The sequence below is a fragment of the Nycticebus coucang genome, chromosome 4 (assembly GCF_027406575.1).
Source record: "Nycticebus coucang isolate mNycCou1 chromosome 4, mNycCou1.pri, whole genome shotgun sequence".
NCBI classification, from domain to species: domain Eukaryota; kingdom Metazoa; phylum Chordata; class Mammalia; order Primates; family Lorisidae; genus Nycticebus; species Nycticebus coucang.
Genome location: NC_069783.1, coordinates 54240320 through 54265328, shown reverse-complemented (window position 1 = coordinate 54265328; position 25009 = coordinate 54240320). Strand labels below are relative to the sequence as shown.

General features: G+C 37.6%; 1 protein-coding gene across 1 annotated transcript in view; it reads right to left on the bottom strand.

The window, feature by feature from the left end:
* The window catches only part of CFAP36 (cilia and flagella associated protein 36), a 34870-nt gene continuing 9861 nt past the window's right edge, over window positions 1-25009 (bottom strand). The window contains exons 4-10 of the mRNA XM_053589002.1: window positions 19842-19956; window positions 15757-15844; window positions 13934-13985; window positions 11813-11915; window positions 1027-1166; window positions 692-838; window positions 1-170 (exon numbers count right to left, since the gene is read on the bottom strand). Of these exons, the coding sequence (XP_053444977.1) occupies window positions 69-170; window positions 692-838; window positions 1027-1166; window positions 11813-11915; window positions 13934-13985; window positions 15757-15844; window positions 19842-19956 (747 nt within the window). The 3' untranslated portion in view covers window positions 1-68. The remainder of the gene's footprint in view (window positions 171-691; window positions 839-1026; window positions 1167-11812; window positions 11916-13933; window positions 13986-15756; window positions 15845-19841; window positions 19957-25009) is intronic.

Genomic DNA, 25009 nt, shown 5'->3' with positions numbered 1-25009 from the left:
GTAAGGGTTAAATAATTTATTTTTTAAGAAAATTTTAATTTGTTTTGCTAAATTGTTTTTCTAAATTATTACTTATTAATAACTTCTTCTTTAAGTTTCTCTGCAAGCAATTTCCTCTTTAGTAATGTTTGCTTCTCCTCTGCTGTCATTTCTGGTTTCTCTGTCATTTCCTTTAAAAAGAAACAAAAGGAAAAAAATTGGCTACAGTGTAAAATGGGTTCATTTGTCTAAAATTCCCAACATACTGCCTTCAAATGAACAAAGATTAAGGGCATTTGGAGGTGGGGGCAGGATGAGGGAACCAGACACGGACTGAGATTCCTAAATCTCTTTGTAAAATCTGACTTCTTGGGTGAGAAGAAGCCTCTTGGAGATGGTGACTGGGGTACTGATGCTGCTTTATGATGAAACAGTCGAATATTTTGGAAGGCTCATACAAAAGACCACTAACTCTTATACACTCAGAGCAAAACAAATGAAACAAGTATGAAACTGCTATTATTTCTACCTCACAAAATGCTCATCAAAACTCTCACTTTCCTAGAAAGCACTTAGCAGCTATTGCCCTAGCAGGGTGGTTACCATGAATGGCACTAAAAGCAAAATTAATCAGAGCATTCTCGTACATATTGTGATTTTGAGAATTCCACTTCTAGATTAGCAGATTTCGACATGCTGAGGCTAGCCATACCTCTGCCTCCCCAGGTTTTCCTTTCTGCTCCATGCTCTGTTTCTGCTTAGTCCTTACATCCTTTCTCATGGACATCAACTTATCTCTCTTCTGCTTGAGATAGTGTTCTCGTTGCCGAAGTTCTTCTGTTCCAAGTGCTGATAAATTCTGGGTCAAATAAGAGAACTATATAAATTCAAGTCCACATAATAAGTGGCACAGATACCCACTTAACTGATTCAATTAGAAATTTGAGTTCAAAATCATAACAAAAGCGAAGACTATGTCTGTTTACATTGTTCCCAGTACCTTGTCATTTTGCTCATAGTTCTTAAAAAGTGATGTCTTTTACTTACTGCTATTGGTCCTTCAATGCCTGCATGTTCTAAGCCAGGAATCTTCACGCCTTTTTGTGGGAGGGAGGAAGTTTCAGGCAATAATTCCACCTTTCTTGCCAAGGGTTGTACTGACTGATTGGCAACATGCATTTTAACTTCTGGCAGTTAATAAGACAATAAGACCAATTAGAATGTTATAAGATATCTAAGTATTAGACTAGGTTCACCAAAATGAGCTAATGTTAATATTACTTATTTTTCCTCATATTCGTTTCATCAACATGTATTCAGTGTCTACATTGTGCAGGTCACTGGGTAAGAACAATAAACATGGTCTCCGTCCTTAAGAATCTTGAACTGTAGTCTCTTACCTTAAGAATAATGACATTTCAACAAGTACTAAGCTCCTGTTTGTATAGTACAATAACTACAAAAATATCTAATGCTTGTCTAAAGATGAGAGTATAAGTACAGGATACAAGGTTAATATACAAAAGTCAATCACTTTCCTTTATACCGGTAATGAACAAATAAAATTTGAAATTAAAAAACAATACCATTTACACTGGCATCCCCCAAAATGAAACAGGTATAAAATCTAACAAAACATGCCCAAGATTTGTATGAGGAAAACTACATAAGTCCAATGAAAGAATCAAAGAAAAACTAAATAAATGGAGAGATAGTCCATGTTTATGGATAGGATATTCAAGTCTCAAGATACCAGTTCTTCCCAACTTGAGCTACAGATCCAGTGCAATCCCTATCAAAATCTCAGCAAGTTATTTTGTGGATAATCCCAAACTGATTCGCAAGTTTATACAGAGAGGCAATAGACCCAGAAAAGCCAACACAAAACTGAAAGAGAAAAAGTTGGGAGAATGGTACTACCCAATTTAAAGACTTAAAGGTACAGTAATCAAAAGGATTCTGGGAAGATGGCTGACTGGTACCAAGTCTTGGCAGACGCTCCTAACCAGAGGGAGAAAAACTAGATAGAATCAGACGCTATGAAGCCAAAGGTGGGGAGCTGAGCCAAGAAAGAAGTTCGGCAACTGTGACTTCAAGGAAGAGCATTCAAGAAAACAAATTACAGGTTAAAAGCCTAGATGACAGGAGACCCCTCCCCCAAGCAGTAGGCTCACCTCAGGCTCTCTGCAAGGAAGCAGGGAACAAAAGGCCTCTCATTTTACCTCACTGGAGAGAGCTGCAGCTAAACACCAGGTCTCTTTCTCTAGTAAGGTCCCACTTATGAACCTAAGCACCAACCTACTAGGCATAAAATTAAACAGATATTTTCCCCAACAATTCCAAACTCCCAGTCCACCCTGCCCCCCTCACATGGCATTCTGAAGTTCTGCCCCCTGCACAGCACACAATGTTTGGTCTTTTCCTGAGAGATCTGGGCATAGTGTGCATTGCCAACCATCAGGATGGAATCTGTGACTAGTGGGGAAGAAAGATGTTGTGGGAAGACAAGGACACTTGGGGGAAGGAGGAGCAGTCCACTGGTTATGACTTTGCCCAGCTACTGGTGGTGTTGACCCTCGGTTCAGGCTGTGTCTGGCAGGAGGTGATACAGAACCTCTGGCTCTGACAGCACCCACAGTGGGAGAGTGGTTGCCAGTGTGGACTGAGTTTGGTGGGCAGGGCTGGTTCCCAGCTGGTACTGCAAGCAGAGGCTTGCCAGGTGTGGGCCAAGACCTAAGGGTAAGAGCATGATCCCCTGACTCCAACAGAGCCAGAAGCCTCCCGGAGTGGACAGGGACCTGCAGCTGGGGCATGGTGCCCTGACTCCAACAGAGCTGGCAAACAGAGGCTTGCTGGGTGTGGACTGAGACTGGTGGGTAGTGGGGTGGTCCTTGTCTGGCAAGCAGAGGCTTACTGGGTGTGGACTGAGACCGGTAGGCGGGGGCGTGGTCCCCAGCTCCAACTAGGCCTGTAAGCAGAGAAGCAGACAACAATGTGGACTGAGCCTGGCAGGCAGGGGTCCACAGGATCCCTGACTCCAATTGTACTGGTGGAGACCCTTGGATCCCTCTCTGTTGAGCAGGGTTTGCACTGCTTGAGGCAATTTAATTGAAACTTGTGCCTGGGGCTATCCACCCAGGGACACTCTGAGGTTGACCTTCGAAGTTCTGTAAAGAAAAGAACTGAAGGGTGGGGGCTAGGTTCCAGAACTTTCTGTATCTCTTCACAGTCGATATTTAAACCTAATACCATGGCTTCTTAGAAGAGGGTAGAGGTTGGCTGATATCAAAACAGCTAGCTTGTGCTATCTCACCAAGTAGGTCCTCAGAGTCTCTGACCAAAACTCTGGAAGGGGTCATTGTAAGGCTGTAGAAGATAGGCCACAATTACAAAGCCTAGCGCTTTGGTAAGGGGCTGATTATCTCTACTACCTGGGAACCCCAATTCAATCTCACCCTACCAGTTCTAATAACCAAACAGTGGAAAATAAAAAAGGTGCGGAATCAATGGAAGAACTCTGGCAACATGAATAACCAGAGCAGATCAACACCCCCCCACACACACACACAGGAATGACAAAGGAGATACAACTGAAGATGCCATGCATAAACAAATGGCTGAAATGTCAGAAATCAAATTCAGAATATGGATGGCAAATAGAGGAATAGAATGGAAGAAAAGTTAGAAATTGAAATCCAAAGTGTAGTTCTAAAATTGTCTCAAGAAATTAATGAATTCAAAGATATGGACATAATGAAAAAAGAGATAGCAGAGCTCAAGGCACTGAAAAAGTTAGTCGATAAGCTCCAAAATACAGTAGAATCCCTCAGTAATGGAGTTGACCAGACAGAAGAAAGGATCTCTGAAACTGAAGACAAAGCTTTTGAACTCTCCCAAACACTCAGAGGCAGACAAATGGAGAGTAAAAACTGATTATTCCCTGAGAGAGTTGTGGGATCACCCCAAAAGATCAAACATTCGTCTTATAGGACTTCCTGAAGGAGAAGAGGATGGTCTTAAAGGTACAGATGCTCTATTCCAAAAGATTATGAAGGAGAATTTCCCAAGCACTGCAAGAAATACAGAAATTCAGATAGTAGACAGTTTCAGAACCCTAACAAGACTCAATCCAAATAAAGCATCTCCTAGATACATTGAGATTAACTTTCCCAAAGTTAAGACAAAGGATAAAATTTTGCAAGCAGCCAGACATAAGAAAAGCATCAACTACAAAGGGAAAAATATCAGAATGACTGCAGATCTCTCAGCCGAAACATTTCAAGCCAGAAGAGGATGGTCATCAACCCTCAATCTCTTAAAACAAAGCAACTTCCAGCCCAGGATCCTGGATCCAGCTCAATTTGTTTCTCCATTTGTGCTGGCGAAATCAAATACTTCAAAGACATAGACACGTTGAAGAAATTTGCCATAACTAAACCAGGTCTCCAGGATATTCTCAGACTCATCCTCCACAATGACCAGCACTATGCTCTACCTCCAAAGTAAACGCACCCAGAAATTTTTTAACAAAACCCAAATTCCACAGTGGCAAAAGAATTAAAAATGTCCACTAGACATCCAAAAACCATGACACCAAAACACAAACAGGCTTATCAATTCTCTTAATTAATGTGAATGGTTTAAATTGTCCTCTAAAGAGGCACAGGCTGGCAGACTGGATACATAAACTCAGACCAGATATCTGCTACATACAAGAATCTCACCTTACCTTAAAGGATAAAAATACACTCAGGGTGAAGTGATGGACATCTATAATACAGGGAAATGGAAATGAAAAAAAAGCAGGGTTGCAATTTTAGTTGCAGATACAATTGGCTTTAAACCATAAGACAAAAAAAGATAAGGATGGTCATTACATATTTGTCAAGGAAAACACCCAACATGAAGAGATTTCGATAATTAACATGTATGCACACTACCAGAATGCTCCTCAGTTTATAATTCAAACCCTAATGAATATGAACAACTTGGTATCTTCCTGCACTATAATATTTAGAGATTTTAACACCCCCTTGACAGTTCTGGATAGATCCTCCAAGAAGAAACTAAACAAAGAAATAATAGACTTAAACCTGACCCTAGAACAAATGGATTTCACAGACCTCTCTACAGAACATTTCATCCTAATAAAACTGAATACACATTCTTCTCATCAGCCCAAAGAGCATCCTCCAAAATGGTCATATCCTAGGACACAAGTCTAACCTCAGCAAATTTAAAAGTATAGAAATTATTCCTTGTATCTTCTCGGACCACCATGGAATAAAAGTTGAATTCAAGAGCAACAGGAATCTTCATACTCAAATAAAGTCATGGAAACTAAATAATCATAGGCTGAATGACAGCTGGGTAAAAGACAAGATTAAGAAGGAAATCACCAAATTTTTGCAACAAAATGATAATGAAGACACAAATTATCAAAACTTGTTGGATACTATAAAGACAGTCCTAAGAGGGAAATTTATAGCATTGGAAGCCTTCATCAAGAAAACAGAAAGAGAGGAAGCCAACAACTTAATGGATCATCTCAAGCAACTGGAAAAGGAAGAACATTCTAACCCCAAACCCAGCAGAAGAAAATAAATAACCAAAATTAGGACAGAATTAAGTGAAATTGAAAACAAAAGAATCATTCAGAAGATCAACAAAACAAAAAGTTGTTTTTTTTAAAAGATTAACAAAATTGATAAACCTTTGGCCAACCTAACCAGAAACAGAAAAGTAAAATCTCTAATATCATCTATCAGAAAAGATAAAGGAGAAGTAACAACAGACACCTCAAAATTAAAAAAAAAAATCCCTCAATGATTACTATAAAAAACTCTATTCCCAGAAATATGAAAATCTGAAGGAAATGGACCAATATCTGAAAGTACACTATCTTCCTAGACTCAACCAGAAAGAATTAGAAATCTTGAATAGACCTATATCAATCACTGAAATAGCATCAATAATATGAAATCTCCCAAAAAAGAAAAGTCCAGGACCAGATGGCGTCACATCAAATTCTATCAAACCTTTCAAGAGAAACTAGTACCCGTATTATACAACCTTTTTCAAAGCATAGAAAAAAAAAAAGGAATACTTTCCCAATAAATTCTATGAAGCAAATATTGCCCTGATCCCTGATCTAGGAAAGGATCCAACAAAGAAAGAAAATTATAGACCAATATCCTTAATGAATATTGATGCAAAAATATTCAATAAGGTCTTAGCAAAGAGAATTCAATAACACACCAAAAAAATTATCCACCATGATCAAGTTGATTTTATTCCAGGGTTACAGGGTTGGTTCAACATACACAAATCTAAAAATATGATACATCTATAAAATCAATATACATCAATTAAAAAATCAATATATATCAATAAAATAAAAAACAAAGACCTATGATTCTCTCAATTGATGCAGAAAAAGTTTTTGATAATATCCAGCATCCTTTCATGATCTGAACACTTAAGAAAATAGGCATAGAAGGGACATTTCTTAAACCGATAGAGGCCATCTACAGCAAACCCACAGCCATCATACCAAATGGTGTAAAATTGAAAACATTTCCACTCAGATCAGGAACTAAGCAAGGATGCCCACTGTCTCCACTGCTATTCAACATAGTAATGGAAATCTTAATCATTGCAATCAGACAAGAGAAGGCAATCAAGGGTATCCAAATAGGATCAAAGGAGATCAAACTCTCCCTCTTCACTGATGATATGATCCTATACCTGGAAAATCCCAGGGACTCAACCACAACACCCTTAAAAGTGATCAATGAAGGTTATGGGGGGAGGAAAAGCAGAAAGAGGGACGGAGGGAGGGGGTGGGGCCTTGGTGTGTGTCACACTTTATGGGGGCAGGACATTATTGCAAGAGGGACTTTATCTAACAATTGCAATCAGTGTAACCTGGCTTATTGTACCCTCAATGAATCCCCAACAATAAAAAAAAAAAAGTGATCAATGCATACAGCAGCATCTCAGGATACAAAATCAATACTTACAAACAAGTAGCTTTTATATATGCCAACAATAGTCAAGCTGAAGATATAGTCAAAGACTCTATTCCTTTTATAGTAGTGCCAAAGAAGATGAAATATCTGGGAATTTACCTAACAAAGAAAATGAAAGATCTCTATAAAGAGAACTATGAAACTCTGAGAAAAGAAATAGCTGAAGATGTTAAGAAATGAAAAATATACCATGCTCACAGCTGGGAAGAATCAACATTGTTAAAATGTCCACACTACCCAAAGCAATCTACAGATTTAATGCAATCCCTATTAAAGCACCACTGTCATACTTTAAAGAGCTTGAAAAAATAGTGCTTCGTTTCATATGGAATCAGAAAAAACCTCGAATAGCAAATACATTACTCAGAAATAAAAATAAATCAGGAGGTATCACATTACCGTAATTTAAGCTATACTATAAATCTATAGTGATCAAAAGAGCATGGTACTGGCACAAAAACAGAGAGGTAAATGCATGGAACAGAATAGAGAACCAAGAAATGAACCCAGCTACTTATCGTCATTTGGTCTTTGACAAGCCATCAAAAATATTCAGTGGGGGAAAGACTCCCTATTTAACAAATGGTGCTGGGTGAACTGGCTGGCAACCTGTAGAAGACTGAAATTGGACTCCCTCCTTTCACCATTAACAAAAATTGATTCTCTCTGGACAAAAGATTTAAACTTAAGACATGAAAATATAAAAATACTAGAAGAGAGTGCAGGGAAAACACTTGAAGAAATCGGCCTGGGAGAATATTTTATGAGGAGGACCCACCCCCCCACTCTGGCAACTGGGATCTGATCAAACTAAAAAGCTTTTGCACAGCCAAGAGCACAGTAAGTAAAGCAAACAGACCACCTTCAGAATGGGAGATTTTTGCAGGTTATGCTTCGACAAACGTCTGATAACTAGAATCCACAGAAGAGTCAAACTAATCAATAAGAAAAGAACAAATAACCCCATTTCTACATGGGCAAGAGACTTGAACAGAAACTTCTCTGATGAGGACAGGAGCATAGCCTAAAAACACATGAAAAAATGCTCATCATCCTTAATCATCAGAGAAACGCAAATCAAAACCACTTCGAGATATCATCTAACTCTAGTAAGATTAGCCCACATCACAAAATCCCAAAACTACAGATGTTGGTGTGGATGTGGAGAGAAAGGAACACTTGTACAATACTAGTGGGAATGCAAGCTAGTATGACCTTTCTGGAAAGAAGTTTGGAGAATAGTCAAGGAACTAAAAGTAGACCTACCATTCAATCCTGCAATTCCTCTACTAGGTGTATACTCAGATGATCAAAAATCATTTTATAATAAAGACATTTGCACCAGAATGTTTACTGCAGCCCAATTCATAATAGCCAAGTCATGGAAACAGATCAAGCACCCATCGACACATGAATGGATTAACAAATTGTGGTATATGTACACAATGGAATTCTATGCAGCCATTAAAAAAGATGGAGACTTCACATCTTTTATGTTTACCTGGATGGAGCTGGAACACATTCTTCTTAGTAAAGTATCTCCTCAAGAATGGGAAAAAATGTATCCAATGTACTCAATACTACTATGAAATCAATATATAATCACCTACACACACATACAAATGGCAAAACATAACTACAGTCCAGAAAGTAGAAGGGAAGAGGAGCAAGAGGGGAGGGGGAAAGGAGTGAGGGTATTTGGGGGGACCTCACCCAATATGCATAATGCAATGGTACATTTCAAAACTATTAAGAAAAGGGTGTAATTGTGGAAAAAAAGATACTGCAATCAAGATAATGTAGTATTGGCAAAAGAATGGACAAATAGATCAATGGAACAGAACAGAGAGCCCAGAAATAAACCCACATAAAATAGTCAATTGATCTTTGACAAACGAGCAAAGATAACACAATGAGGAAAAGATACTGTTTTCAGCAAATGGTGTTGGAACAACTGCATACCCATGTGCAAAAAAAGAAAAAAAATTCATTGGAACACAGAATTTACATCCTTCACAAAAATTAACTCAAATTAGATCACTCAGTAGCTCACACCTGTAATCCCAGCACTCTCGGAGGCCAAGGCAGGCATATCACCTGAGCTCACATGTTCAAGACCAGCCCAAGATAGAGTGAGACCCTGTCTCTAAAAATAGCCAGGCATTGTGGTGGGCGCCTGTAGTCCCAGCTACTTGGGAGGCTGAGGCAAGAGACTCGCTTGAGCCCAAGAGTCTGAGGTTGCTGTGAGCTACACCACGGCACACTACCAGGGGCGACAAAGTGAGACTCTGTCTCAAACAAAAATAATAATAATAATAATAATAGATCACAGAGTTAAATATAAAATATAAAGCAAAAAATCATAGAAGATAAAATGGGAGAAAACCTAGATGACCTTGGGTTTGGTGATGACTTATCAGATACAACACCAAAGGTACAACCTATGAAAAAAAATAATGAACTGACTTGACTAAATTTAAAACACCTGCTATCACAGAGCAAAACCTTAAAGAGACAATATCAAGAGAATGAAAAGACAAGCCACAGACTAGGAGAAAATATTTTCAGAAAACATATCCTTTATCATAAAGGACTGTTATCTAAAATACACAAAGAACTCTTTAAAACGCAACAATAAAGGCCAGTGCTGGTTATCCCAGCACTCTGTGAGGCCGAGGTGGGTGGATTGCTTGAGCTCAGGAGTTCCAGACCATCGTGAGCAAAAAAAATGAAACCCCATCTCTACTAAAAATAGAAAAACTAGCTGGATGTTGTGGCAGGTGCCTATAGTCTCAGCTAGTCAGGAGGCTGAGAAACAAGAGGTTCCCTTGAGTCCAGGAGTTTGAGGTTGCTATAAGCTATGACACCACGGCACTCTACCCAGGAAGACTGAGTGAGACGCTGCCTAAAAAATAAAAAATTTTAAAAAAGGCTTAAAAAAAATATTCAACAATAGGAAAAGAAACAACTCAATTAAAATAATGGGTCAAAGACCATCACAGACATAGGACTAAAGAAGATATACAGATGACAAATAAACATATGAAAAGATGTTCTACGTCATTTCCCTGATGAGGGAAATGCAAATAAAACCAGGTATCACTACAGAATGGACAAAATCTGCCACACTGACAAAACCAAATGCTGGCAAGGAGGTGGAGTAAAAGGAATTCTCATTCATGGCTTGTGAGAATGCAAAATGGTTCAGCCACTTTGAAGACAGTTTGGCAGTTTCTTACAAAACCAGACATTCTCTTCCCATGTGATATTGTGGTCAACCCAAAAGAGATGAAAATTTATGTCTACACAAAAGCCGTACATTACTAACAAAACCTGGAAGCAACCAAAATGTTCTTCAGCAAATGAATGAATAAACAAATTGTGGCACATCTAGACAATGAAGTATCATTCAGTGCTAAAAAGAAATGAGCTACCAAGCCCAAACAAGACATGAAGAAATCTTCCATGCATAATGCTAAGAGAAAGGAGCTGACCTGAACAGGCTACATACAGTATGATCCCAACTATATGACATTCTGGCTATGGTACAGTAAAAAGGTCAGTGGTTGCCGGGGATTAGGAGGAAGGGATGAATGAAGAGGCAGAGTACAGAGGATTTTTAGGGCAACAAAACTACTCTATATGACACTATAACCATGGAGACACGCCATGATACATTTTCCAAATCCCTAGAATGTACAATACCAAAAGTGAACCCTAATGTGATTTTAGGGTGGTAATGTTGTATCAACGTAGGTTCACCAATATAACAAATGTACCACTTTTGTGGGAAATGATAATGGGAGCGGCAATGCTTATGTGGTGGCTGAAACTATATGAGAAATCTCTGTATCTTCTGCTCTATTTTATAGTGTATCTAAAATGGCTCTTAAAAAAATTAAGTATTTAAAAAATAAAGTTGCTCTCCATCTTATATAAAAAAATTAATGAGTAAACATCAAACTTATCTCAATTACAGCAGTTCTTCTAACGTGTAGAAGAACACAACAGTTACAGTCAAAACCAACATAAATCACAGTTTTACCATTTAAGAGCTCAGTGATCTTGGACAAGTCACTTGGTTTTCTTGAATTTCTTTTGTTAAAAAGAAAGATTATAATATTTACCTCACAATGTTTTTTTTCTTAACTAAGGACATTTGTTTAAAACAATAGGAATCCATGATAAAATGAACTGAAATCATGACCACAATTCAATTTCTGTTTCAGGAATACTTGTTTTCTTATATAGGAAATCAGAGCATATGGAAAGTGGATTTGGCAAATATTGAACAAATTCATGGACTACTATTTCCTACAAGAATTCTCATCAATTTTGGTTTCAACGACAATTTCTGACTGAACATTTGGACAAACTGGTTACATCTTATTTTCTAGTTGTACTTTCATTCATTAGGAAAGAAATTTAATAATATCTTTCCAAGTTCAGCTTCTCACTCTCATACACCATATAACTGTGACCAAGGAAGAGAATATCAAATGTTACATGAACTTACTGAGAATATGCTGTAGCCATGGCACAAAGGTTGGTGGCTCCATCAAGGAGTTCTGCTCACTGCTCTGGGTTCCAGCCCTTACTTAGAAATTGGAGACTACACCCTCTCTTTCAGCTGAGTATCTCTATGTGCAACCTCTTCAACTAAATTTACAAAGAACTTTAAATACCAAAGCCATTCAATACTCCCTGGGTTTTTGAAGGTTAAATATGTGTGAGACAGTAACACACTGCACAATGTTTACAATCCATATTATTAGAGAAAGTTCAGTGCACCTCAGCCTTACCTGAGGGTGGGTGTGCAAAATGTTCACCAGCCCCTTGGGAATTACTCAGTTTTGCAGCTTCAATGTTATGCACTGTTGGCTCTTCTATTTTAGCCTCTGATAACTTCAGGAATCCATAATACAATGTAAAAAACACACAATTTAGTTAATTGAGCAATCTACTACCTAAAAGATCCAAAGACTTTTTTTTTAATTATTGTTTACGACTAGATAAGGAAGACATTCTACTTCCAAAGTTTTTAAAATATTGCTAGCATTTTACATCTCCTAGTTTGTGAGGCAGGTAAACATTTCATTTCAAATCATGCAGTGCTAAGGGTAACTAACATGGTTAGAACTTTGGATTTAGCATGAACTGGGTTAAAACCAGGGATCCACTCTTAAAATTTATGTGACCTTGAGCAAGACATTGAGAAATACTCTAAAAGAAATAAAACCACTGAATTATAGTATTTTTCCACTTAAAATAATACATATACCACTACTACAAAATGCATAGAGTAGCCATAAACTGCTTTATTTCCATTTTTAAAATGGAACAGTATGAAGCAAAGAAATCATTTAAATCTTGGAAAGAAGTAAACTGATATTAATTCATTTTTCCTTAGAAGAAAATCCAATCACATATACTTATTAGGCAATTCATTGTTATTTAAATCATAAGCTTCACAGGCTGGGTGATGGATACCTGAGGGTTTATTATTAACATCTCTACTTTAGTATGTTTGGAAATTTGCATAAGAAAAAGTCTCAAAAGAAAAAAAAAACAGCTGTATATCTAAAACATAGTATTATTTGAGAAACCTCATATAGTTTACATACGTGTGTGTGTGTGTGTGTGTGTGTGTGTATATATATCAGAGAGTTAACACTAATGTCTTCTATAGTAGTTTTAAATTGGTTTTTGTTCTATACCCTTGTATTTTAAAATCCTTATTAATAGCTAAGAACTTTGCCTCCATTTACTAAAAAAATATTTACTCAAAGATACTAAATCACCTCTAAATCTTAAAGCATCTCTCCTCCTTCTGCTCTTTCTTGGGTACCTCGGGGTAAAACAGGTTTTTCAATGATAATGAAATGGTACAAGCATGTATAATAGTGATGGGGAGAGGAGGAAGGAATGACTCTCAGGTTATTAAGAGAGAGTTTATATTAGGTTTCTCTTTCCTGTCAGGAAGACCGGGAAAACCTAAGAGAAACAGTGAGAAAATGGGAGAGGAAGGAATAAATATTACCTTCCCTCACCTCAGCAAGATACATGTTTAATTTATCCTGAGGCAAGATTAGGAGGCAGTTTATGAAAATGGTTCTCAATAGAAGAACCGTATGCCAGGAAATGTGTTCTGAATTACTCAGCTTCAACTGGTAATATAAAAGCTTACAAGGTACCTTTGGTAGTAGCTGTACTTGCTGTTTCTACATAGTAACAAAGTCAAGCAGAATAGGAAAGTAAAAGGATTTCTTAATCTTCTTTTAGTCATAAAATCAATGAGAATTATTGTAAGGAACCTCCCTTAATCAGAATGGTATTACAGTTTTTGGAGTTAATAATCTTTGTCTCCATTATGAAACTTAAAACATAGGTTGCTGGATGAATTATAAAATGAATAAGTTATAAAGAAAGTAATTTTCTTTAAAACAAAGTATACTGTCTTGGGCGGCGCCTGTGGCTCAGTGGGTGGGGCACCAGCCCCATATACCAAGGATGGCAGGTTCAAACCCAGCCCTGCCAAACTGCAACAACAAAAAAATAGCCGGGCGTCGTGATGGGCACCTGTAGTCCCAGCTACTTGGGAGGCTGAGGCAGGAGAGTCACCTAAGCCCAGGAGTTAGAGGTTGTTGTGAGCTGTGACACCACAGCACTCTACCAAAGGCAATAAAGTGAGACTGTCTCTACAAAAAAAAAAAAAAAACAAAGTATACAGTCTTTTAAGAAAGTATATACTTTCTATATTAAAAAAATATAATAAGTTAAATATAAGTGCTTAAACTTGCTGGGAAAATATGATACTCTGAGGAACTGTGTGGTTCCATATAAGCTTAAACAGCAAAAATTAAGTATAAACTTAATAAGAGATAACAGCAATGAAATATTTCTGTTATATGTTCTTCAAGTACCTGTTTTTTTCTCTTCCTTTCTTCTTCCTGGTCATATTCCTCTTTTGATTTTCTGAAACATACAAAAATAAGGTATAAAAGTAAACTTTCCTTTTTTAGCCAAAGAACAAGCAATATACTAACCTAAGCTTATCATATAAGCAAGGCATTCTGGACGCAATATGGAAAATAATCAGGCCTTGCTCTAAAGTGACTTACAGTCAATCACCTCTATCAACATTTATGTAGGCACACACAAGCAACAGAAAATACAGGTCTATGCATTTCTTCCAGAAATTTGAATGAATCCTAGCTGATCAAAAATCAACAGATTTGAAATCCTAAACCCAAACTGGAATGGCAAATGCTATGAATAAAGACTACCTTTAGAGAGATCACTTATCTCCCTCCTGATAACAGCCATTACTCTTCTCATTCTACTTTTTTCTAGTGGCATCTGAGCTATCATAAAGCATCCACGGTGCCTCCATGCCAAACACTATCAACTTTTATGCACTCACACAGTCTGATTTAGGAAAATAACCAAAGTCAACAGTTGTACATATTCATAACTCAGTTCTACTACTTACACAGTAGTATTCTCTCCCTCAAAAGCACTAAGAAAATAAAACGTAAATGTAGTGTTGGCCAGTTTTCAGACCACCAATCCACCAATGCAACCAATCCAAGCACAAATTTTACCAGTCCTCTCAACCAAACACCCTTGCCTTTCAAGCCTACAAACTCAAAAGTGTTCTGTGTTGTCTCAGGCTCTCATTTGCCCCTGCCACCCAGGGAAGGATCTGGCAGGAAAGGGCTGAGTTCACCCAAACATATGCCTCCTTCCCCATTATCACTCAAATCCCCTGAAACTACCCACTTAATCCTGGAGCTCCTGCCATAGTTTCCCCCAGCCCCATCCTCTTAACCACTGTTCTGCCTATCCTCTCTTCTGCTTTGGAGGTGGGACAACAGGACGCTAGAAGATGGTCATGTACCACAGTACAGCTGAAGCAGTATCCCCACAGTTCAAGGCCCAGTTCTGCAGGTGACCCAGTGCCTGCAAGTGTCTTTTTGCTTTAAACCTAGTACATTCTCACTGGAGATTTAAAAATTAGGAGTTGCAATTCCCTTCCAAAATTCCCATAAAGGTCAGGGCACTACGAGCCCAAGAAAAAATAACTGTCCACTAAGCTTTCCTAGTTCCCATGTGGGCACTGTTAGTAGGCTGCAAACTCCAGGCCAGGCATCTGACTGAGAATCACGTAACTGGGAAGAGGAAGACACCAGCAAGATGCTCGTTTGTGGTGGGTGCCTCTCACTGTCCTCCCTCCCTTGCAGTTACTGTCACCCAGTCAGCTACTCCATCTGTGGAGTCTGGGTGCCCAGCCTCCTACTGTGGGACACCTAGAACCAGCCACTTCAGTACTGGGCTCCAGAAGCCAAGGAGTATGCTGCTTAGCTCAAGTTACTACATTGTTTTCCAGGGGTCATGCTGGGTCAACTTCACTTTTTTCCATTGGTGTCTGCTTTCCTATTCTTTTGATGGGTGTGGGAAAAGACCCTCTCATTTGAGATAATGTGGTATAAGTTATCTGAAAATAATTTTTCCCATCCATTAAGAAATACAACATATACATAGTTATAAAACGATAAAATACTTACTAGCCTTAAAAAAAATAAAAGTTTTAAAAATACAAATAAAATGATAAGTCATTTTGATAGTCTTCAATAGAGAATTTAGCTATATTATTAGTTCATAATATTTTCTGGGTAAAAAGACACATGTATCGATATTAAAATTTTATAAATAATTCAGTAAAAAAATAAGTAAAGAAGGGTACCTAAGAACTTCCCTCAGGATTTTCATCTCTTCCTGTTCAAGGTCACTGACCACATCAGAACCATCTGTTAAGCAGTCAGGTAATACACCTGTTCAAAACCAAAGACCACATGAAAGAATGTCAACTCAACCAATAGTGAGTTTTATTTCTCACTATTCTAGTTCAAGTACAAATTAGTTTAAAATCACTTTTAAAAACATTCCAAGCTATTATCTTTTCACCTATCATCCTTTTAATCTTTTCTCATTTTATGGAATAATCCCCACCAATAATGCCACAAGTTTACCTAGAAATATCTCTTAATAATTATTTTCATTGGCTATTAAAAATAACAATATGTGGCAACAAAAATTAACGTAACTACTATCTTCCATAAAAATATAGTGTCTGAGGCTATACCACTGAAATCATTAAACTAAAAGGTTAATAATAAAACTATGCTCGCAAGGTGTCCCTTAAATGGCAAGTTTACAAAACAAAATACAATTTTATTAACTGAAACAACATTTCCTACTTTTCATTCTTACTACAACAAATGCTACGGAAAAGGAACCTACTTACTATATGTAATAAAAGCCTGGTGCTAAGCACCGTGGGATGAATAAGGATGAATAAAACAATCTTTCCCCTGTAATTTCTGTTCAGATATTGGTCTAATAAATATAAAGCAGGGCAGTACCAACTTCAGCCCCAGGAAAATAAAAATTCATGGCAAGTAATTTAAAATGTTAGTTTAATTTACATTATTACGTGTATCTTCCTGAGGAGCAAATAGACTGGCAGTAAGTGTTCTGTGCATATCTATAATTATTACATTCCATAACATTAGCAGAACATCTCTTAGTTTTTACCTTCCATTTCTTTATCCATATGTGACTATAAGATTTTTGGACGTGCTCTAAAGTAAAGGAGCTTTATAATTCTAATCCCCTGCTGTTTAAATGCATTTTTGAAAATTAAACACTTGAGATAACTACAGATTCACATGCAGCTGTTAGAAATGATACAGAAAGACGTCATGTACCTTTACCCAGTCTCCCCCAGTGTAACGTCCTGCAAAATTATAGTAGTACATCATCACAACCAGAAAACTAACATCTATACATCCCACCAATCTTAAGTGCATTTTTGCTCAGCCAAAAGATACAAAATTATTATTTTCCTAATAATCTTTCTATGGAAAATTAAAAGTACTATAGAAAAATTAATAGTCATATTAAGTACTTCAAAACCATCAAAATGATGCTCTAATTTGCATTTTCCCAAAATTCTTTAGTAATATACAACCAAAAATCCAGACAGCCTTTGTTTTTTTTTTTTTTTTAAAGTCAATCTTTCTTTTCTTTCAAGACCTTGGGGTTTTTGTATCATATCTAGAAATGCCTGCCCCGCATTACTAAGAAATTTAAGGTTTAATGTTGTACTTTTTTTTTTTTTTTGAGACAGAGACTCAAGCTATTGCCTTGGGTAGAGGGCCGTGACATCACAGCTCACAGCAACCTCCAACTCCTGGGCTTAAGCGATTCTCCTGCCTCCACCTCCCAAGTAGCTGGGATTACAGGTACCCGCCACAATGCCTGGCTATTTTTTAGTTGCAACCATCATTGTTGTTTGGTGGACCCCGGGCTAGATTCGAACCTGCCAGCTCAGGTGTATGTGGCTGGCGCCTTAGCTTCTTGAGCCCCAGAAAGCCTTTGAATTTTTCTCAATACAAAGGCAATTTTCACACAGTCTGCAGTTTTGAGTACAATCACCATTGATCTAAGATACTGACCCTGATCTAAGTTAAAAAATATTCTTAAATAATGTATTAAAAATTCCATAGTTGAAAGTAAATACAGTAGAACCTCTATAAGCTGACCACCCAAGGGCTGTAACAAACTGGTCAACATACAGGGGTGGTCAACATAAGGAAGTAGGCCTACCGTACTGATTTGTACACACGGTGCATGTCTAGTTCGTGAAGATTAGGTCATTTATGGAGTGGTCATGCAGAGAGTGGTCAGCTGCAGAGGTTCTTCTGCATCAGTCTAAGTTTAAATGTGAGCAAACTATCCTACACTGTGTGACAGTGACAGCAGTGACAGCAGCCACTATTTCACGTCACCCCTTCCTCCTCCCTTGCTAACATAAGCCAGGTTTTCTGCAGTAATCAGACAGCTCACCAACCCCAAGGGAGTGACTCAGGGTTGGTTTAATCCAATCATAGTGATCACATTTCTCATTTCCCTTGCCAGATGGTTTAAAAAGGCAAATGACCCCAGTCCTGATCAATAGCACTATGAGAAATGATGAGGATGACGAATGAAAGAAGAGAAAGTGTCAGGGTCCTTGTTAGCATCACTGAGCCATTCAGTTAGCCCCGTCCTATCTTCCTTCTCTCCCTGGCTCCAGACTTCTTGTTCTGTGACATGATAATTTCAAATTGCTTAGGCCATTCTCAATGGGGTGTTCCATTATTGGCAGCCCGAAGTATCCAGATGATACAAGCATATGTATTTATTCCCCTTTTATTAAAATCTTAGTAAGTTTCCAGTTTAAATTCCAAATTGGAAACTAGAACACCAATGTCAAGTTCACTATTTCTTTTTATCAAACCTGATTCCTTCACAAAACAAATTTTACTAACATAATTATTAAAATCCTCTATCCCTTAGGTCAGAATAAACCATAGTTCCGGGAAAATTCATACAAAAGAATTTTATAGAGTAAGCCATGGTAGAAAGACAAAGAAACTATTTTCCAAACTTATTTACACCAATATAAGAGCACTGTATCATGAATTCTTTAGGCTTAGAATGGTGTTATCTCCTACCCACAGGCAACAGTTCTATTACCTGCTGGGTAGAAAACATATTAGGATCTTAGTGGATGGTTATGATGGTGGCTGGCTCTAAGAGACAGTTTCTACTCATATCAGACAAATGAGAAGGAAACTCCCCAGTCAAGCACTGCAACATTCTATTGTTCACCCTACAACAACAGAAGCCCTATTGTTGCGTGATCCAAAACCCTAAGAGCAAACAATACAACTGAACTATAGAAACAATCAAAGGTCCTGATGCCAGACCATTAAAAAGGTTACAGACCAGGTAAAGGATATCAGTGGCAATCCACTGAGCAAAGGAATACGTAGAGATTAAGGTGAGATTACCAGAGCCAGAAATAGAGATGAGAATCTGGATTGAAAAGGAGATGGTACAATAACAAGTAGTACAGTTAACTTCGAATTAGGATGTCGAATGTAGTTCAGTTACACAAGAGAGAACAAAAGAAGGAAGACTACAGAAAGTTAAGTTTGAGCACAAAGTCACGGAAAAGATAAGGCTAAGGAGGGTTTCTAGGACTTTAAATTCTGTTTCCTCTTCTACCCAACACTGGTGCAATCACATCTGCCTGTTCCCTTAGAATAGTGGGTCTCAGTGTGGTCCCAGAACAGCAGCTTCAGCATCACCTGGAAACTTGTTAAAAATGCAAATCATCAGGTCCTACTCCACACCTATAAAATGAGAAACTGGGAGGCAGCCATATGTGTTTCAACAAGCACTCCAATTGCTTCCAATGTTGCTAAGCCTTAAGAACCACTGTCTCCTACAAATGTTCTAACAATGATAAACATGAGAAGAGTAATCACCATCGCTCAGCAGTAACTGTAACTCTGACCACTCAAAAACATTGAATTTGGGGGGCAAGACACAATTGTAAAAGGGACTTTACCTAACAAATGCAATCAGTGTAACCTGGTTTCTTGTACCCTCAATGAATCCCCAACAACAAAAAAAAATAAATAAATAAAAAAAAATATTGAATTTATAAACACAATGGCTGAGCACAAAATCAAGCTCTCTGAAATCAAAACATCATTAAATCAAATTTTGGTCTGCTTTCTTTGAGATGTCAAATATATATAGATCAGAAGATTTACACTCTTAAATCTCTTAAATCAGCCAAAGACTTTTTAGCTTAAAATAAACATACATAAGGCAGCTACATTTATGACTATATTAGAATCAGAATAGTCAAAACTGAAAAAAAAAAAAAAAAATATGCATTTAGAACTTAGATTTCTAAATTCAACAATTTACCATTTCTCTCTTGAATTATTCGAATGGCTTGCAGCTGCATTTCAATGTTTTTCTGGACCATCATTGCTTTAAAGATAGTAAAATCTTCTGCTGCCAACACAGGTTGCAAAATAGCCTGCGGAAAGAAGTCTGGAGGTTAAATGAAGATTCAATTTTAAAACTAATCCCCACACGTTTAAATCATTTCCAGTGCATTCATTCAAGAAAGCTCCATTATTATTTATAAATAAGTGACTCAAAAGGACAATTTTAAAATTTTACTTTAGAAGCCTAAAGAAGTTGACTGTCCAAAATCCCATGCCTCCAGAAACTAAGTTTGTCAGTGATACCTGTTCCAAACAAGCCAGTGCTAAATGACTCTGAAAAACAACACAGGAATCTGGCATACTTTTTAAAGTTACCACTTTAGTATATGAATTTTTAAGCCAAAATAATATCTAATTGGTTTATATTCTGTCACTTGAAATTTACTGTTTAAAGGTATAATAAAGGCCAGGCACAGTGGCTCATACCTGTAATTCTAGCACTCTGGAAGGCTGAGGCAGGTGGACTGCTTCAGCTTAGGAGTTCGAGACCAGCCTGAACAAAAGCAAGACCTCATCTCTACTAAAAATCGCTGTGCATGGTGGTAGGCAGCAGTAGTCCCACCTATCAGGAGGCTGAGGCAAGAGGATCTCTTGAGCCCAAGAGTTTGAGGTTGCTGTAAGCTATGACACCACGGCACTCTACCCAGGGTGACAGAGTCAGACTCTGTCTCAAAAATTAATTAATTAATTAATTAACGTGTAATAAATCAAGAAAAAAATGGAGTGTTCAAGTGAATACTTCCTTAACTATTGAGAATATTATATAGTCATGCATATACCAATTCCCAAGCCAATCAATAAGTAGAATAAGGTATGAACTGCGTGAAAATCCAACAAAAACTCATATCTTATCCTCTTCTTTTCCAGCTTTACATGATAGTAATGGAAAGGCTGTGCTATTTACCAGGAAGGCAGCAGCCGTATGTCATAAGGAACACCTCAACAAAAGCTCCATCAAAGAGCTCTATTTGTAAGAGGAAGGAGCACTTCCCACAGCAACCAGCTCACACCCTAGACACCTACAGTACAGTAAAACAAAGGTAACCTGGAAAAGCAGCTCTCGGGGATATCTATAAGGAGTCAACTGCAAGAGAAAAACCCAGAATGTTTCTTTCCCCTTAAATTCACAAACACTGTCCAGAAGTCCCCAAAGCAGGGAATGAGAAATAGGACACAATGAGTATATATCTCCAGAGGAAGGGTGCCCAGAGATCTCTCCAGGGAATTCTTTTTTTTTTTTTTTTTTTTTATAAAGTTTATTTTAAAAATGGCTGAGGACTTTTTTTTTTTTTGTGGTTTTAGGCCGGGGCTGGGTTTGAACCGCCACCTCTGGCATATGGGACCGGCGCCCTACTCACTGAGCCACAGGCACCGCCCACTCTCCAGGGAATTCTTTAACATTAAAGTTTGAGACCCATTGCTACTTTGGGAGAGAAAATCAGCCCTTGACATCAAAAACCAGCTTCCAACTTGACTATGCTCCAGCTCTTTGACTGTCCCTTGTAGGGACAAGATCTCACTCTTGCACAGGCTGGTCTCAAACTCCTGAGCTCAAGCAATCCATCCGTCTCCACCTCCCATAGGGCTAGGATTACACGTATGAGCCACTTCGCTCAGCCAGTTCTCTGTATTTATTAGTGATATACTATTTAATTAAGTAGCATAGATGGATATTTAAATGAGATCTGACTCCATTTTTCACAGCCTTCTCAGAATAGTAATGATCAAAAATCCTGAGAAAAATAGATAACTTAGACTTTGGTAAAACGAAAAGCTTTTGTCTATCTCTAGGACGTCTAGGGTAAAAAAAAAAAAAAATCAACAGACAAACGAAACACTAAAAAGTTCTGCGTATCAAGACATTATCAGCACAACGAAGAGGCTGCCCATAAAATGGAAGAAAATGTTTTCAAATCACATATCAGATAAGGGATTGATATCCAGAATATAAAAAGGATTCTTACAACTCAACAAGGAAAAAAGCAAACAATCCAATTGAAAAAAGGTACAAAGGACTTGAATAAAAATTTCTCTAAATATACAAATGGACAATGAGCACAGAAAAGATGCTCTAATCATCAGGGAAATGTACATCAAAACCACAATGAGAGACCACCACACCCATTAGGATAACCATTGCTCAGTGAACAGAAAATAACAAGGGTTGGCAAGAATGTGGAGAAACCGGAACTGTTACACACTGTTGGTGGCAATGTAAAGTGGTGCAGCTGCTAAAGAGAATAGTATAGAAATTTACCAGAAAATTTAAAATAGAATACCATATGGTCCAGCAATTCCACTTCTGGGTATACACTCAAAAAGACTGAAAGCAAGATCTCAAAGTGATATTTGTACAACCATGTTCACAGTAGCATTATTAACTTCGACAGAAGCAACCCAAGTGTCTACCCATGGATGAATGAACAAAATATGGTATACACATACAAGGGAAAATTACTCAACTTTTAAAAAAAAAGAAATTCTGACACATGCTGTAAGAAAGATGAGCCTTGAGGACATTATGTGATATAAAAAACACTACCCACAATAAGACAAATGCTGTATGCTTCCATTTATATGAGGCACCTAAAATAATCATACTCACAGAGGTAGTCAGAGATTAGGGGGAGGAGAGAGTTGGTGTTTAATGGGTATAGAGTATCCATTCTGCAGGACTGTACCCCAAGTGGCCTTGGATTGATCCATTTCTCTCCCTTTCTTGCTTGCAGTTCCACAGAACAGCTGTAGAATGTGTTGGGAATGCAATATCCTGAGATAAGGGGAAATCTGGATAAAAGAGCCAGGGCTTGTTCCAGTGCCCTGCCCCAGAACAGGACATCCCTCAACATATTAGGCCAGTGAGTCCAGTGACTCGAAGGTATACACAGTATAACCCACTGCAGCTGTCTTTCACAATCCCCCATCTGTGGCACAAATGAGGCACGTGTTGATGAGACTCCAGCCACTTGACAGCTTGCTTAACTTTTAGGGACTGGCTCACAATGACTCACAGACATCTGTCATCCCTAGCAGCACATCTGTAAGTAATAAAATAAATCTCCTTCCCATAACTTATGAGTGTGCTCTGTCTCACAGGGCTCAGACAAAGGTTGGTAACCAGCGTACAGTGAACCTGCTTCAGAGTTTTGCAAGATGAAAACAGTTCTAAAGATTAGTCGCCTAACAGAGCAAACATACATAACACTACTATACTGTACAATTAAAAATGGTTAAGTTAGTAAATTATATTCAGTGTATTTTACCATAATTCAAATTTTTTTCAAAAGGGTGAATTTCTAGTATGCAAATTATATCCTAATTATATCCTTAAAAAGTTGTTTTTAAAAAAGAAAGCAAGAACAACTATGTTAATTTCTGACAAAGCAGACCTCATCGGGAAAAATCATCGGGAATAGAAAGGAGCATTGTATAGTGATACAAGGGTCAGCTTCCAAGAGACGTAACAATGCTTTATGTATATCTACCTAACAACAATGCACCAAAATGTGTGAAGCAAAAATAGAACTATAAGGAGAAATAGACAAATCCATGATTTCAACACCCCTATCAGTAATGGCAATGAGCTATGATGAGGAAGGAAGAAAGGAAAAAGGGAAGGGAGGGATGCAGGGAGGAAGGAAGACAGGCAGGGAGGCAGGCAGGCTAACAAAATATGCATAAGAGCTAGATGAGAAAAATGAAAAAGAAATCAAAGATGATTTAAATAAATGGAAAGTTATTCCATGCTACATAAAGAGGAAGACTTGATATTGTTAACATGTCAGTTCTTCCCAACTCCATCTGTAGAGTCAAACAAACCCAACCAGAATCCCAGCAAGTTATTTTATGGATATTGATAAACTGATTCTGCAATTTACATGGAAAGGGAAAAGACCCAGAGTAATCACACAATATTGTAGAAGAACAAAGTTAGAAGACTGGCATTATCTGACTTCAAAATTTACCTTAAAGTTACAATAATCAGGATGGTGTAGCATTGGTTACATAGTAGACAAAAAGATCAATGGAACAGAATAGAACCCAAACATAGACCCACACAAACACAGCCAATGGATCTTTGCAGAAAAACAAGTCTTTTCAGCACAACTGGAACAAGTGGACATCCACATGCTAAAAAATTACCATCGACCTTAACACCTCTCCCAGAAATTATCTCAAAATATATTGTAGACTTCAATGTAAACACAAAACTATAAAACTTCTAGAAGGTAACACAGGAGAAAAATTAGATAACCTTAAGTTTGGCAATGACTTTTTAGACATAACACCAGAAGCATAACTAATGAAAGAAAAAACTGATAAAGCACACTTTCTTAAAAAAATGTCTTCTCTGTGAAAGATACTGTTGAGAGAATAAAAAACAAGCCACGGAAGAAAAATTTTGCAATTTCCAAAAACACTTATCTAATAAAGGATATGCAAGTAACTCTTAAAGCAACAAATAGAAATAAACCCTCCAAATATGCAAGTAACTCTTAAAGCAACAATTAGAGAACAAATGACTCAATTAAAAACTGAGCCAAAGAAAACAATGAATTACCACTATACACTTTAGAATGGCTAAAATCCAAAAAACCAACAATACCAAGTGTTGAGTAGGATATGGAGAAACAGGAATCCCAGTCATTACTGTTGGAAATGCAAAATGGTACAGACATTTTAAAAGACAGTTTGGCAATTTCTTACAAAACTAAACTGTCTGATTCTGTGATTCAGCAACCCCATTCCTAAGTGCCCACCACCCCACCACCCCCCAGTTCTGTCTTCTCTGAATCCTTGGTGTTTATCAAAATGAGTTGAAAACTTTATGTCCGCCCAAAAGCCTACATTTTATGGCAGCTTTATCATAATTGCCAAAGACTAGAAACAATCAAGATGTCCTTCAAAAAGTAAATAGATAAACAAACTGTGGTACATAATATTCCATAAAATAGAATATTATTTAGTGATAAAAAGAAATGAGCTATCAAGGCACAAATAGAACCACCTTAAACGTATATTGAATAGTGAAAGAAGCCAGTCTGAAAAGGACACATACTATATGTTTCCAATTATATGACA